The sequence below is a fragment of the Leuresthes tenuis genome, unplaced genomic scaffold, assembly GCF_036924035.1.
Source record: "Leuresthes tenuis unplaced genomic scaffold, fLeuTen1.0.hap1 SCAF_6, whole genome shotgun sequence".
NCBI classification, from domain to species: domain Eukaryota; kingdom Metazoa; phylum Chordata; class Actinopteri; order Atheriniformes; family Atherinopsidae; genus Leuresthes; species Leuresthes tenuis.
Window position 1 is genome coordinate 21,442,320 of NW_027325360.1, and position 14,425 is coordinate 21,456,744.

Here is a 14,425-nt window from a genome sequence, read left to right on the forward strand (position 1 = left end):
CTTGTCCGTTTTGTGAGGAAGAGATCAGACTAATTATTCTTCATCTGAGTGAATCTGAAAGTCTGGAGTTTAGTTTACATCACTGAAGCGTAACGTTCCGCATGAAACTAATATTGACCACATGAGCTCAGCACAAGGGCTGCGCAGTAGATGGTTTTATAGTTTGACTCCAAAGACTCACCAAGAGAGAAATTGGTGTTGTGGTGGGTAGCGCTGTTGCCTCACAGCGAGAGGGTTCCTGGTTCTGGGGCCTTTCTGTGAGGCTGCATGCTCTCCCTGCGTAAGTGTGGGTTCTCTCCGGCTTCCTCCCACAGTCTAAAAACAGGCATGTCAGGTTAATTGGTGTCTCTAAATTGAACCCAGGAGCGAGTGTGCGTGGCTGCTTGTGTGGTCCTGTGATGGAGGGCTGATCTGTCCAGGGGGTATTCTGTCTCTTGCCCCCATCCGCAAGCCCTGAATTGTATTAAGCAGGTATAGAAAGGATGGATGGACAGCCAAAACACATTAAATGTACCAGTGGACCAACACTGACTTTTTCTGAGAAAATGATCTGAAATCATGATCAGTTATTTTTAAGTAAAGAGAAAAAAGGGAAAACTCAAGATCAGGAAGTGACACACTTTTTCCTCATCATCACAACAGATACTGAGAACAATAGTTTATTTTTCTCACAGATATCCTGGACCATTTTTCTTAAAGAAAAAAGAAAGACTATGTGCAACAAGTATCAGCAAGTATAACACTGTTTGTCTTGAATGGTTTCTTTTGATCTACTTTTTTGACTTGAGTGAAATTGTGCAACGTATGAACTAAAGAATTTGAGGAATTTGAAAGGGATCACAACCTCTCTGGCACCACTGCATATTCAAACCCACAGTCCCTCTGATTTGAAATGTCATGTTATCAACTCTTCTTTGCTTTGTCCGTTCTACTAATGATTCAGCCTTTTGATTGCTCACTCTACTATCACTTTCTGACGCTTAAATCTGTTTGACAGAGACTGACCAGTTAAAGACAACAATGTGTGCTTTTCTTTCAAGCTGAACTTGATGTACTTTTTCAGTTTACGTCATGATATTGACAGCTTTCCAACTTTGCATGCCCTCATAGTGGAAAGAGTTGAAGAAAGTAGTTAGTTTTTCTCTTTTTTTCTGGATTAACTGGGATTTGTCATTCGAATACCAGACACATGATCGAATTGAATTAAAGACTACAGCTAATCTTAGCATGGTAAAAAAAAAGAAAGAAATTAACATGTTGAATTAATCCAGGGCTTTTATATGCCAGCAACAAACTGGGGGATTTGTTAACACTAAGCCTCAGATGTCTTTGCGAAGTAAATGTTCCCACAGAAGAACATTTTAACAAAGATAAAGTGTGGCAGACATTCGTACAGGTCTGACTGTAGTTTCTGCGCTGGATATGTGGATTTCAGATGTAACAGCACTGGAACAAGTGTCCCTTTAAGATATCTGGCTAACATAATGCTGAGTCACTGATATGTCACAGCTTTGCCAACACCCACAGTTCCTCTCCAGCGTGCTTGTTGTGTAGAGTTTACGTTTCACTGGTTGGTGGCACAAGATAGTTTCTAAGCCAAACTTGTTCCTGTAATTATGAATGATATTTTTCCCCCAATAATTTAACGAGAGAAGCTTTATTTATTGGTATGGAATGAGTAAAGTATACTGGTCACTTGATGGATCACAAAAATTGAAAATGGAAGAAAGAAATGCTCAGATCTCTCTCCGTTGAATAAGGAAGGGAATGGATTGACAATGGTTGTGTAAATGTTCTGTATGCTCAACCGAATCAGAGGATTTACTCGACAAAAGCTGCGATCCATCTGAATATCACAGTGAAACTTTACCTTCTGCCTTGCAACAGGAGATGGGGAGGCACAGACAAAAAACCCTAAATAATTCAATGTAAAAGACATAATGAGCTGGAACTGAAGCATAGATGTGGGGATTCTCTTTGATTAGAGACTGGTTGTTACTTCAGGCTATTTCATATGACTCTTCACATGACTTGCAGCAGGGATGATGTTTGCAGATCAGAGTGTGTTTGAGTTGAATGTAGTTGCAGGTGATGATGCTCGTGTAAGCTTTTAAAAAAAAAGTGTTTTTTACTATTTCATGTCTCTATTCACTGAGGTGAAATGTGGTACTTTCTTTGGTCCCCAAGATGTATTCCAGAGCTTTATTTATCACTTAATTTACATTCTATTAATGACTAGTTTCCAAGATAGGATATATCACTGTAACATATATAAGTACATGTTCAAAATTGCAAAATAATTATAATCATTCATACTACTACATGATTCTGGAAAACTTCATGTTTTGGGTTACTGTTGATATCATCACTTTTGTTAAAAATGACTAAGAATGTAATCCTTAAGAGCTTAACAAAGACTAAATTGAAGCATATTATTTTGTATTTGACCTTATTTTTTGCCTAAGCAGCTCAAATATCAGCAAATTGATTTAACTTTGTACCAAAGTCAGATAAATAAACCACAAGTTGTAGCTATGTCACTCTGACCAAAGAAAGTGCCACACTTTCTTTGTGGTATTAATCGACATATGCTGCCTGATAGGAAGACCACACCTGCTTATCTAATCTAGCAGCACAGGGCGATCACACTTTTGTCAAACCCAATTCAAAAACTCATGGATGCACAAATTGTTGCACCGGCGGTTGTACGGCTCAAGAGGAATCTAGTACGGGAACTTTTCATTGGCCGCTCAAACTAAAAGCCCACCCAATTCACTCATTATCTAGCAAATGATTGGCTCTTTTCCTTGCAAGACACGCCTCAGAAGATAAACGTCACACGGGCGCTGGAACTCCAGTAAAGTGGAGATGATGTTGTGGTTGTCCATGCCATCGATTCCTCTCTGAGTGACACCCCGTCCGGGAAGACCACCTGTGGGAGGTCAACCACGCATGGAGTTGAGCTCGGACCGTGCGGTGGCAGCGGTGGAGATGTCGCAGATGAAAGGCAAAGACGATGAGTCTGTCAGTATTGACGGAGACTACGAGAGCTTGCCACCTCATGTCTCCGTGACGACCCACATGACAGCAGGAGCTGTGGCAGGCATACTGGAGCATACGGTGATGTACCCCGTGGACTCTGTCAAGGTAACGCACTCAGAAGCAGCTTAGCAGCGGCTCACAACTGTTTTGTTTAACGAACTAGCTTCAAAGCACTGACAACAACAGACAGTGCGCTTTCTTGCTAACAAACGTTAGCAATGGAATCTTCAGATCTGAGTTAGCCTCTGTGTTAGCTCATATGAGCACGACTCCCTGTCTGCTTTTAACTAACTGTACAAACGAGTTAAACTGTCTGGCAGAGTGAATCAGAGTGAAAAAAAAAAAGTATTTTTCCGGTATACCAAGCAGGTTCTACTGTTTTTGGCTTGACTGTCAACAACTTTGCTAACCAAACAAACTTAACGCCCGTCTAATCTAAATGTGTGAAGGACACTCGTTACCAAGGCTACAACTAAGTTCCCCTCATGTTCGATGTTTCATCGTTTTTCCGTATGTAGTATGTCGTTTTCATTCAGTTTAATCTTCCCTGCCCCGTAAACCAGGAAAACAAAATGAGTTTTTCCTGTTATTGACATACTATGGGCGAAGTGAAGGTCAAGTATAAGGATCTGTTATGACATATGTCAAACTGAAAATTAAATTTACCCCCCTACAATGTTATTTTCATTCTGAAAAGTAGAAATGAACCTAAACTTGCATTTACAAAGCACACGGTTGTGGTCACATATAGATCAGTTGACTAATAGACAGACTCATCATCCCTGTTGGGCTATATATTTTTTTTGAAGACTCAACGATGAGAAAATCAAATCTACACACCATGTCTAAACTGTGTAAGTTCCTCTGTGAGTACTTTAGTTATTGAATTAGATTAATCAACTTTGTCATGCTCGCAGCAAGCACCCCTTCAGGTAAACCACACACTACAGTGATGAGTAATTCATTGTAGAGTAGATGGAAAGAATGCATGAATGTGTGGCATGAGCAACTAACATTTGGGGTAGTGACAGTAAAAAAAGGAATGTATGACATCAAAAGTCAGTATAGGAATAATACACTGAGTAATAAGGCTACTATTTTTTTCCTGCACTTGTGTGAGAGCAACCCCTGTTGCACACAACAACTATAACCTTTTAATAATCCGTTTATTAGTGTTTCCTTATTGCTCACAGTCGTGCTAAAACATGTTGGTCAGATTGAGATTTTTGAGAAGAAGCCCTTTCTGTTTTTAGTTCTTACATTTTATCTTAAAGTAGGACACGGTGTGCATGCTGTAATGTTCTGACTCCATTAAAACTGAATAGTTTTATTGATAGTAAATGTCAAAACTGAGGTAATGTACATATCAGCTTCACTGTAGAATATTTTTAGCTGGCTTTATTGAGAGGCTACGGCAGTCATAGGACAACACTGGCAGCGATTGTGAACTTCCAGTTGTAGGACCAGCCTCAGAAATATGTTTTTAGAGACCAGCAAATAGTGGCTCATCCATGATGATAATGATTTATATAGATACATAAAGCTTAATTGTACAGTATATGTCATCTGCAAACTGCCAATATCAATCGATGATGGGCTCTTCAACAAAAACTGGAAAGGGTCACATCAGGTCCTAATCAAAGTCTCCTTATCATCTGCAATTTTCACTAATGCAGTTTTGTAGGTTAAGCCCGCTGGCGAGCAAAATAAAATGACAGGCTAGTTTTGAGCAGGTTAAAAATTGGCTTGTGTCTGCGGAGTAAATGGCAAACTGCTGGTTTGAGAGTGAACTTTGCTCCAGCAATCCCCTCACTCTCCTGCTCAGCCATTGTTCTCTAACAATGTGGCGTTGTTTTGGTAATTGGGCATGCTGGTCACCCCCTAACAATAATCATGATGTAGGACAGACATAATCATCAATGTGACATAAAAGAAAGTAGTTTTATCCACATGGCTCTGTTGTCATAGTCTTGTCTTGTTTCAACACTGACCCACGGGCCTTCATTACCTAAACCTCTGTTGCAATTTCCTCTTGAGGTTTTCCAAGTTTTCACAAGCACTTCAGCTCTAAAGGAGGTGCCCATTCGGTCCGATGAGTTAAGTCCAGAATTATCACAGTTTTAACTGATGGAAGAATAGATTACGTCACTATTTATTTTCCCCATTTACCCTGACATGTCCAGTACGGAAGTCCAGTGCTTCTGAGCAATGCATTTACATGCTTTTGAAATAGGAAACCGTCCAAAATGGGGTAATGATTTAATGTCCGACATCAGTCTTGAGATGGGTTTAAGTTCCTAATCAGGCATGCTGTGTTTATTTTGAATGTCAGAGTTCAGTGGGAAGTGGTAGCAGTCCGCTTTCTGTGTCTCAGTCTCTCCATTAAAAACGAGGTAGATCTGGGAGTTGCCTGTGTTAATGCAAGGAGGAGTGTCTTATCAGTGTTGCACACATTTGGGATCAGCCTCACACAGTAGAGGGTGTGTATGCTTTGCTCCTCTGGCCTATTGATTTGTAAACAGCCATATAACAGGAACTGATATAGTTAAAATGATAAGGCATAATCTGTGAGAATAGCTGGGACTGTTATCTTTTCATGTTTAATGGGCTGCACTGGTCTTGGCTTCTTGTCTTTTATTGCCTCAGTTGATTGTGACGGTAATGTTATGATAATAAGTACACATTGTTGTAGAACTTAGCATTTAACAACAATTGTAGAGAATGTGACCATGAATTTAGTTTAAAATCATTAGCGAAAAGCTTTTCATAATGTAATTTGTTTGCTTTTATTTTATTTTTTTTCTACCACAACCCACCGACTGATGCATTGTTAAGGCTGATGTCAACATCAGTGTGAATATTATAATATTCCATTGGTCTATTGGTCGGGATCTTTGACCGTCACCTCAAATGTTAGAGCAACAAGCCTTTTCTCCACATTTACCAGTTTTTAGTTCTGTTCTTCTGTTTATTTCAATAATGCATCTTTGGGTTCAATTGATGATGAAACCTCCATGTGGTACTCAGAAGGTTCCTGCTAAAACTGTTATTTTGTTGTGACTGTACCCAGTTTTATCTGTTAACAGACCTCATGTATCTCCATCACATGAGAAGAAAATTAAGAATCTATATAGATGTCACTGTCTTAAAACAGAACTACATGACAAGTTGCACCTAAATTTAGTCACACAAGCTTAAAACATTAGTCTTGCTGCCATGTTTTGTGTGCCCCAAGTTTCCAAATCTATGTCCAGCGGAAATGTAATTGATATTTTATTGTCAAACCCAAGGAAGGAAACGCAGGCGAACATGCTGACGAAGATAGACTTGGCCTATCTCCTGAGGCAGACCTAGATCTCCACGTAAATAAACACATGCTTTGTGTTGTCCAGATAACTTGGCATGATGGAGTTAAACAAAGAGCTGCCACAGCCTCCCACACCAGCCTGGAAGAGACACGCATCACTCAGGCTGGAGCTCACTAATGCCAAAAACACTTACTGTCAGAACAATGTGAGAGCATTTCAGCAAAAGGAAGTCGTGATATGAACTTAAGGAACCCCAGTAACGGTCACGCACTGATGCGGAGTGCTCGATCGGATGCAGTAACTGTTATCGAAATGAAACCAACTGGAACAAATGAGGAGTGATGGTCAAGATATGAGACTATATTTACTTATACTTCTTTTCAGACAAGGATGCAGAGCCTGCAGCCAGACCCTAATGCGCAGTACAAGAGTGTTTATGAGGCTCTGAAAAGGATCGTCCGGACAGAGGGGATCTTCAGACCGCTGAGGGGCCTTAACATCACCATGATGGGAGCAGGTCCCGCCCACGCCCTCTACTTTGCGTGCTATGAGCGAGTGAAGGGCTCGCTAAGTGACATCATTCAAAGTGGAGGCAACAGCCATATAGCCAATGGTACAAGCATCCACGTCTCAGCACAAACCTTTTGAATGTCATACCAGCTGCTTCTGCAGTAGACTAAGCAATGTAATGTGGAGTAGTGTAGATGGGACTATTCATATCCTGTTTACAAGGCAGGACAAGTGTGTATCCCGAACACAAAAGTCCTGTCTGGGATATTTAATTGCAAACTTTTAATTATTATTATTTTTTTTCTCACTTTGAGAGGGAGAGGTTTGGTAATTCAGTACAACCTCTCCTAAATCCCTGTCTCCTGTTTGTAGGAAATGAACTTATTCTTAAGAGTATTGTTAGCCCTGTTGCAGCTTTAGACTCAACAAGGTCTGTTCATGTTTTAACAGGTGTGGCAGGCAGCGTAGCCACCGTCCTCCATGATGCAGTCATGAATCCGGCTGAAGGTAAGAAAAACATCTCTGCTATGTTTCTTCCACGCTTGATAAGGCTTAAAACTGGCGATAACACTATTCAGAGGAGATGAGTTCACCTCTCGTAAGAGACAAACGGAAACATTTTATTTTCTTGCATCAACAGGCTGCAAAACTAAACTCGGCGCAACAAATGTAAACAATATTCCAAACATGGAAAGTCAGAAAATATGTGGTCGCCAATTGGTTTAATCAAATCAAAGGAAATAATCCTTGAGTTTCAGAACTTTCTGAGCCTTTGACTTATTTGTGGCATTTGTGCCCTTGTCTCCCTTTTGGAGTTCTTTTGGGAATAATCGGTGTAGTACAAGCCATAGAAATGCCAAAGATGCTGTTTGTACAGGTTTAGCTTTGAGAAGCAGAGCGCCATGTGATTTCAGGGTGTCCGCGGGGTATTAAAAAGTCTTAAAACGTCTAAATTCCAATCATTTGAATTTAAGGCCTTAAAATGTCTAAAATTATCTTAAAATTTCATAAAATGTCTTAAATACGGTTTTGAAAGGTCTTAAAAATGTATTAACGTTACTTTTATTTAAAACAAATGCATAAACTTCAGTCTTGCTTTTAATTATTTTAAATTTTTGAGAACGCTACAACATGACAACAGAACAGAACTGAAGTACCTGTGCACCCCGGTCAGAACTTATCCAGCACAACTAGTTAGTGTGTTGGCGCACATCTTTTTTGCTGTTATTCCGGGCCTCAAGTTTCCTTCATGCCTTTTGTGCTTTTTTTTCTGGTATGGTTGTGAAATGGGTCTTAAATTGGATTCATTATGGTCCTAAAAAGTCTTAAATTTGACTTGTTGAAACCTGCAGAGACCCTAGATTTAGACGAGGCACACAGGTCCTCAGAGGAGATCGACAGTAATCTCTGCCTATTCATCTATGAAATGATGAAAAACTAAACAAAAAAATGTGCTTGGTCCAGCATGTGGCTGTTGTAGCGACATGGAGCTCCATGAGTGCAAAAAGTGTTTGGGAGGAGACATCCATGATGGCATCATGAATGCTTATTATTATCATAAACTGAAACCCGTGAATAAGAAGTAATCCAACAGTATTCATCGTGCTTCAGCATTGTTTTAAGTCATTTTTAGACTGTGACATTTAATCTAGATGCTCCACAGGTCTCCACTAATGTTACTAATACGGGCAACTTCGCAGTTGGACATGAATAACTTTTGTTCTTTTATCTCCTCTTGATAGTGTTTTGGTTTTTTTAGCCCAGCCCTAACGTGTCATTTGAGATGTTTTTGTCTTAACTGCAAGAATTGTATTTTAGGGATGTAAGAAAGCATGCTAACACAGTCCTTGGTCTCCTGTTGTTGCTCAGTGGTAAAGCAGAGGATGCAGATGTACAACTCTCCATATCGAGGTCTTTTGGACTGCGTTCGAACGGTAACGCACACTGAAGGCATTGGAGCCTTCTACCGCAGCTACAGCACACAGCTGACCATGAACATCCCCTTCCAGGCCGTTCACTTCATCACCTATGAACTGATGCAGGAGCAGTTAAACCCCCACAGGCATTACAACCCTGGCAGCCACATTGTGTCGGGAGCAGCAGCGGGAGCCATTTCTGCTGCAGTAACAACTCCGCTCGATGTTTGTAAAACTCTGCTCAACACGCAGGAGAACGTAGCGCTGAACTGCATGAACATCAGTGGCCACTTAACAGGGATGGCCAATGCCTTCAGGACCGTTTACCGGCTCGGTGGTGTGGCAGCCTTCTTTAAAGGGATCCAGGCTCGAATCATATACCAGATGCCCTCAACAGCCATTGCCTGGTCTGTGTATGAGTTCTTCAAATACTTCTTGACAAAGCAGCAATTAGAACAAGAGGCTAGATCTGGGCAGCTGTAATGGAAAGTGTGTTGAAGCTCCACATTCCCAGACCGATGAACCTAAAACTCCTGTTTGAAGGTGTGTGAGTCAGTGTGGTTTTACAAGTTCTGTTAAGGAAATGGCATCAATTATTGTTTTACCAGGAAGTCACCAGGAAGAGGTGTGGCAGCGAATGACGCTCCTTATCGCTAATTCATTATCCACGTCTGTCTGTTTTTAAAGCTTTGATGATGTCACACAACCATGCCATGCAACAGAGGTTATTCTTAAAAAGACACGTGCTTGGAGAAGAATAGTCTCTTTCCCTCTACCACTCCACTTCATCAGCCACGCTTTTCCCAAGCTCTCTTGTGTCTCCAAGTTGTGACCACATGATGAGGTTGTCTCAAATGATGTTTATATTTCTAAATATTGGAACTATTTTATTTATTTTGTTAGCTTTCTTTTGTATTTTATGGATGCGGAAGACACACTGCTGTTTGTTTGGTTTCATACTGTGTTTATGAAAAACCATGACAGCACATTCTTTATTTTCACTCCTGCGGATGGGACAGTTGCATCTTTCAAGTGCCTCGTGAATATCAAACACTGCTCTTCCCTTTTTTTTATATATATTTTACTTCTCTGTTCTTGATATAGGAAATGGTTGCGGTATGTTCAAGTTGTGAGTATGTATTTAAAACACACAAAACATTTATTTCTTTTCCATAAACTGAGATCTTACATTGGCTCTTTACAGTGGCAACATCGGCCAAGTCTTTCCTTTTTTTTTTTTTTTAAATGTTCTCTTTGCACCCGATGGTAAGGTGTCAGCCAGCCGTAGCTGTTCTGTTTTAAGTGTATTAAGCACTTCCTCTTGAGAGACTCTGTTCTCTCTGAAGACGTTTAGGCCGTAACGGTCCAGTTATTTGCCTTGTTAAAGTGCAGTCGTACAATGGTCCTGAATCACGCACAATAGAACCTTAGCTGTTGCAGAAGGTCGGCAGCTTGTTTATATGTATTCCATATACATACATAAACGCATATTTTGAAGGCGACTTTCTGTGATGAACCTCTCTGCAGGTCTGAATGTGGATCAGATAAGTCTGTTACATGGGAGGTCATCAATATCTCAACCTACATGTGCTTTTGGTGTGAAGCTTAGCTTTTGAGGTGATGTTTAGCTTTTGTGTGGCACAGTGCGCTTAACGGCGTTAAGATTGTATAAAGAAAAACATTGCGTACATTTGGCTGATATGTTTGCAGACTCCGTGACCCAAATTGTAAGACCACAAGTGAAATGTTATCTAAGCTGAGCAATAATGCGCACACTTTGTTATCACAAGGCCAGTAAGAACTTGACTAAATCAAATCTTTATTTTTCTCATCCTGTTGTAGTTAGACATTTCCTGTGTGCTCGCTGCTTATTGTCTATTTTGGATCCCAACGTCAGGACATCTCGCCAGATGTGGATGTAATCCAGAAAAAAAGTTGGGTTTTATTTGTTTGTAGTTGTTTGGGGGTTTTCTTTTTTCTTTTTCTGAAGAAGTTTATGAATTTCCAGTGGTCTCACAAACCTTACAGATCCCTCATGCTTATACAGCAAACATTAAGAAACCAAAGACGTTATATTGCATTCTATGCATTTTATTTTCAATCTGTATAAACCTATGAGTCTGCCTGTTTTGAACTCTCATTCCGTCTTTTCCCCCTATATTTCACCCTCCGATTAGTGTTAATTCCGTTAAATAACTACATCTATAGGTCAAGATTTTCTACACTTCTTTGGAGAAAAAGCATCGTAGGAATTGTATGTTCCTGTTGATGTCTGCTAACGTTTTCAGTTCCGTTGGCAAGTTGCGTTGTGGGCTAGTTTTTATTTACTAAACTGGTTGAGTTGGTTTAGACCATAAAAGAAAAAATGGCTTCACATTGATTCCAACTTGGATATGAAAGGAGCTTAGTTGGCATAAGTTCACAGAGCTGTCTTATTGCAATCAAAGTCGATCTACAGCTAAGTTGGCCTGTTGCATTCATTGTTTTGTTATAATCACTGAGAATTTCACACAATTTCTTCTCTTGATGAAGAACATTGAAATACTGCCAGCCAGTACAGTTTTTCTTACACTTGCAGCTGACACTCATGGTCTCCTCATCATTCCTTTTCTATACTGATTAATAGCAGCAAGTCATTATGTCAGCATAAAGGCATAAGTCATAAAGGTAATGTTTTGAATCAGTGCTTCTGTTTTGCAATGGATGGTGTTGTAAGTGGGAAATTCTATAATGTAAATATTCTTATTCTATTTATGCATAATTAATCAAAATGGGAGTCGGTGTGATTTTGTTGCTGAGTGCCATCTCTGGAACAACAATGCTTAGAAGTTTAACAATGCAAATGATAAATGATTGTGAAAATGCTGCTACAGTATGTAACACTGAAGCTGAAATAAAGTTGGAAATGAGGAATGCTGTGTGTTTGTGTTCTGTTTAAGAGCTAAATCAGTATTTGCTTTCATAAATTTTACATGAATTTTCCTGAATTTTACATGATGGGGAAATATGTTCTCATTTTCTTAACATCAAAAGGCAGTCACTTGAAGCTTTAGTGGTTGATGGGATTTTGATTTAAACTTAAATGCTCCTTTTGAAGTTCTACCTTATCCAAGAGAAGCAAACATTAAGACACTTGTTCTCTGATCCCCTCCTGACAGCTGGGATCAGTGGAACAGGGACGATAAAGGGCTCATGTTACCCAATACTGTGCATAGTGAAATGCAAGTGAGTGATGGTAGGGGTGGAAATAACAGATATTTGTGATCACTTCCTCCTAACTGGGCAGATGTGAGTAACAGGAGCTATACAGCTCCAGCAGAGGGCAGTATAATGTCTTGTAATGAGTGGAACACGTTCCTCAAAGGCAGAGATAAGAAAAAAGAAAAAGTCTATTCCTGGGACAAGGTTTCTGGGCCACAAGTAAAAGAGGAGGCCAACACTTGATTTACAAAAATACAGGCTTATTTCAGTTATCCATTTATCTTATGTTAATTTCTTGGGAAGAAAACGCAAGACTGTAGGAGCAATGGTGAACAAATACAAGCCTCCTCAAGTGTAAATGGCCTAAACCATGACCATCGACTCACTGATACACCTCATTAGGACATACAGCAAGGACATTAGAATGTCATTCAGACTAGATAAATGCAGCTGAATGATATCAAAGAGAGGCAGCTGAAGGGGTTACGCCACTGAAAGGCAATGTGGCACATGTACAGGACAGCTTCAAATACTTTGGGGTCCCACAGGCAAATGCCAACCACGAAGAGGCTGCAAGGAAGTCAGCCACAACCATGTCCCTACAAAGAGTAAAGCAAGACCTGAAGAGTCAGCTAAATGGGAAGAACAAAGTCTGAGGCATCGATTGTATGCCCTACCAGTCATCAGATACCCTGCTGGTAGAAGGAGGTAAAAGAAGCCACCGACATCAAGCCAAGAACACTCCTTACAATGGATGGATGGATGGTTTCAGCACCCAAAGACAATGTGCACTAAGCAGAAGGAGGGAATTCAGGGGCTAGTGAGAATCAAAGCCAATATTCAGGACGAAACAACAAGATCAAAGAATATATCAGGAAGATGACCCACAGTAATGAACTGCTAAGTGAGTGTCTCCAGCAGCTGAAACTTAAGGAAGGAGAGGCGGAACCATCATGGAAGGATAAGCCTGGATGACATGTACCACTGACAGATTGAAGAAGTGGCTGATATCGAGAGGTCCTAGTGACTAGAAAAGGCTGGTCAGAAAGACAGTACAGAGGCACTTATCATGGTGGCTCAAAAACAGGCCCTGAGCATAAGAGAGGCCGGGGTCTACCACACCAGACAGGACCCTGCAGGCTGTGAAAAGAAGCCTCTGAGACGGAGCAGCACACAGTAGCGGGGTGTAGGATGCAGGCAGGTACGGCATACAAGTCAAAATGAGATTAACCTCCAAAGGTGGTGGAGAATGACAGAGAACCATAGAAACACAGACACACCTGCACCTCAGAAGTGAACAAATAGCCTGTCAAATCTGTTTCATTCCTTGACTTTGTTTTAGCTCCTACAGTCCATAAACATATCACATCACCGCTGAGATGCAAGGCTGTTGATCTTCGTGTGAGATCATCGTCTGCACATAATAGAGTGTAATAGAATGTGTATGTATAAAAACGAAAAAAGCCAATGTGATGTTTTTAGTGAGATGCAGACAGTGCAGAGCTTTATTCCAAAGCAACATGTCTGAGGACACGTACACTTGTGCTGTAACCCTGTAGTGTTTAGTTTTTGCCCTCGTCCATGAGTAGGTTGTTTATCTGAAGCGCACAATGAATGCCCCTCTCGTCCATGTTCTCCATCCTCGTCATGCTTTTCTCTAATCACGTTAATCTGCAGTAAACTGTCTTACCACTTTATATCTTTATCTAAGAGATAACAACACTGGAAAAATACTTTTCTCTCTCAATCTGCATGTCGTACACGTGTCTTTCTCTCTCACACACATAAACACTGTTTGCAGCCACACAATCAATGTTAACCATGCGATAAGTAAGATGCTGTGTGGTGTATCTGCTGATGGGAGAAGAAAGGCAGCTGCTCTGCTGGCTCCGTAACATGAGGGATCCAGTTACACTATCCGAGGAAGTTTTTCGAGCGTTCCCATGGGAAGATGAGGGCTGTTTTAAACTTCCTTATCGACTCCAACAAATTTGTCAGACAGTCACGGCATATTGGAGCACTGACAAAGGCTGTCTTTGTGGTCAGGGTTGCTATTCTCCTCATCTGCTAAGAAAATCTGGTTGTTTTTTAAAGCATCATTGACCACCTTGAAGAGAATGATAATGGCTCCGCTACCACGCTGTATGCAATATATTTCTGACCGAACAGAAAAAGTAAGTCAATGAATTAGTAAATGAAACCTAAAGACAAACTCACTCTTAAGACTTAGCTTTAAACTTAAGCCTGTTTCCTCTGATTTCATACTTTTCCCACACGCAAGAAAAATATTGAATTAAATATAGAGAAACAAATAAGGCAGCAATGTTATGAGCTCCCCCCCCTCTGTGTTTCTGATAATTTACTTGCCAAATCCAGTTAATCCAGGTGGCTCACAGACAGTTTGACAGACACTCTCCAAACTGAGGATTGAACCAGTGGGAAACAGAA

General features: G+C 40.5%; 1 protein-coding gene across 1 annotated transcript; it reads left to right on the top strand.

Moving 5' to 3' along the window:
• The first annotated feature begins 2,735 nt into the window (after window positions 1-2,735).
• On the top strand, window positions 2,736-11,689 carry slc25a37 (solute carrier family 25 member 37). Its single transcript, XM_072388182.1, has 4 exons — window positions 2,736-3,147; window positions 6,735-6,963; window positions 7,311-7,367; window positions 8,730-11,689. Exons 1-4 carry the CDS (start codon window positions 2,953-2,955, stop codon window positions 9,257-9,259), a joined length of 1,011 nt encoding a protein of 336 aa, XP_072244283.1. The 5' UTR covers window positions 2,736-2,952; the 3' UTR covers window positions 9,260-11,689.
• Window positions 11,690-14,425: the final 2,736 nt, after the last annotated feature.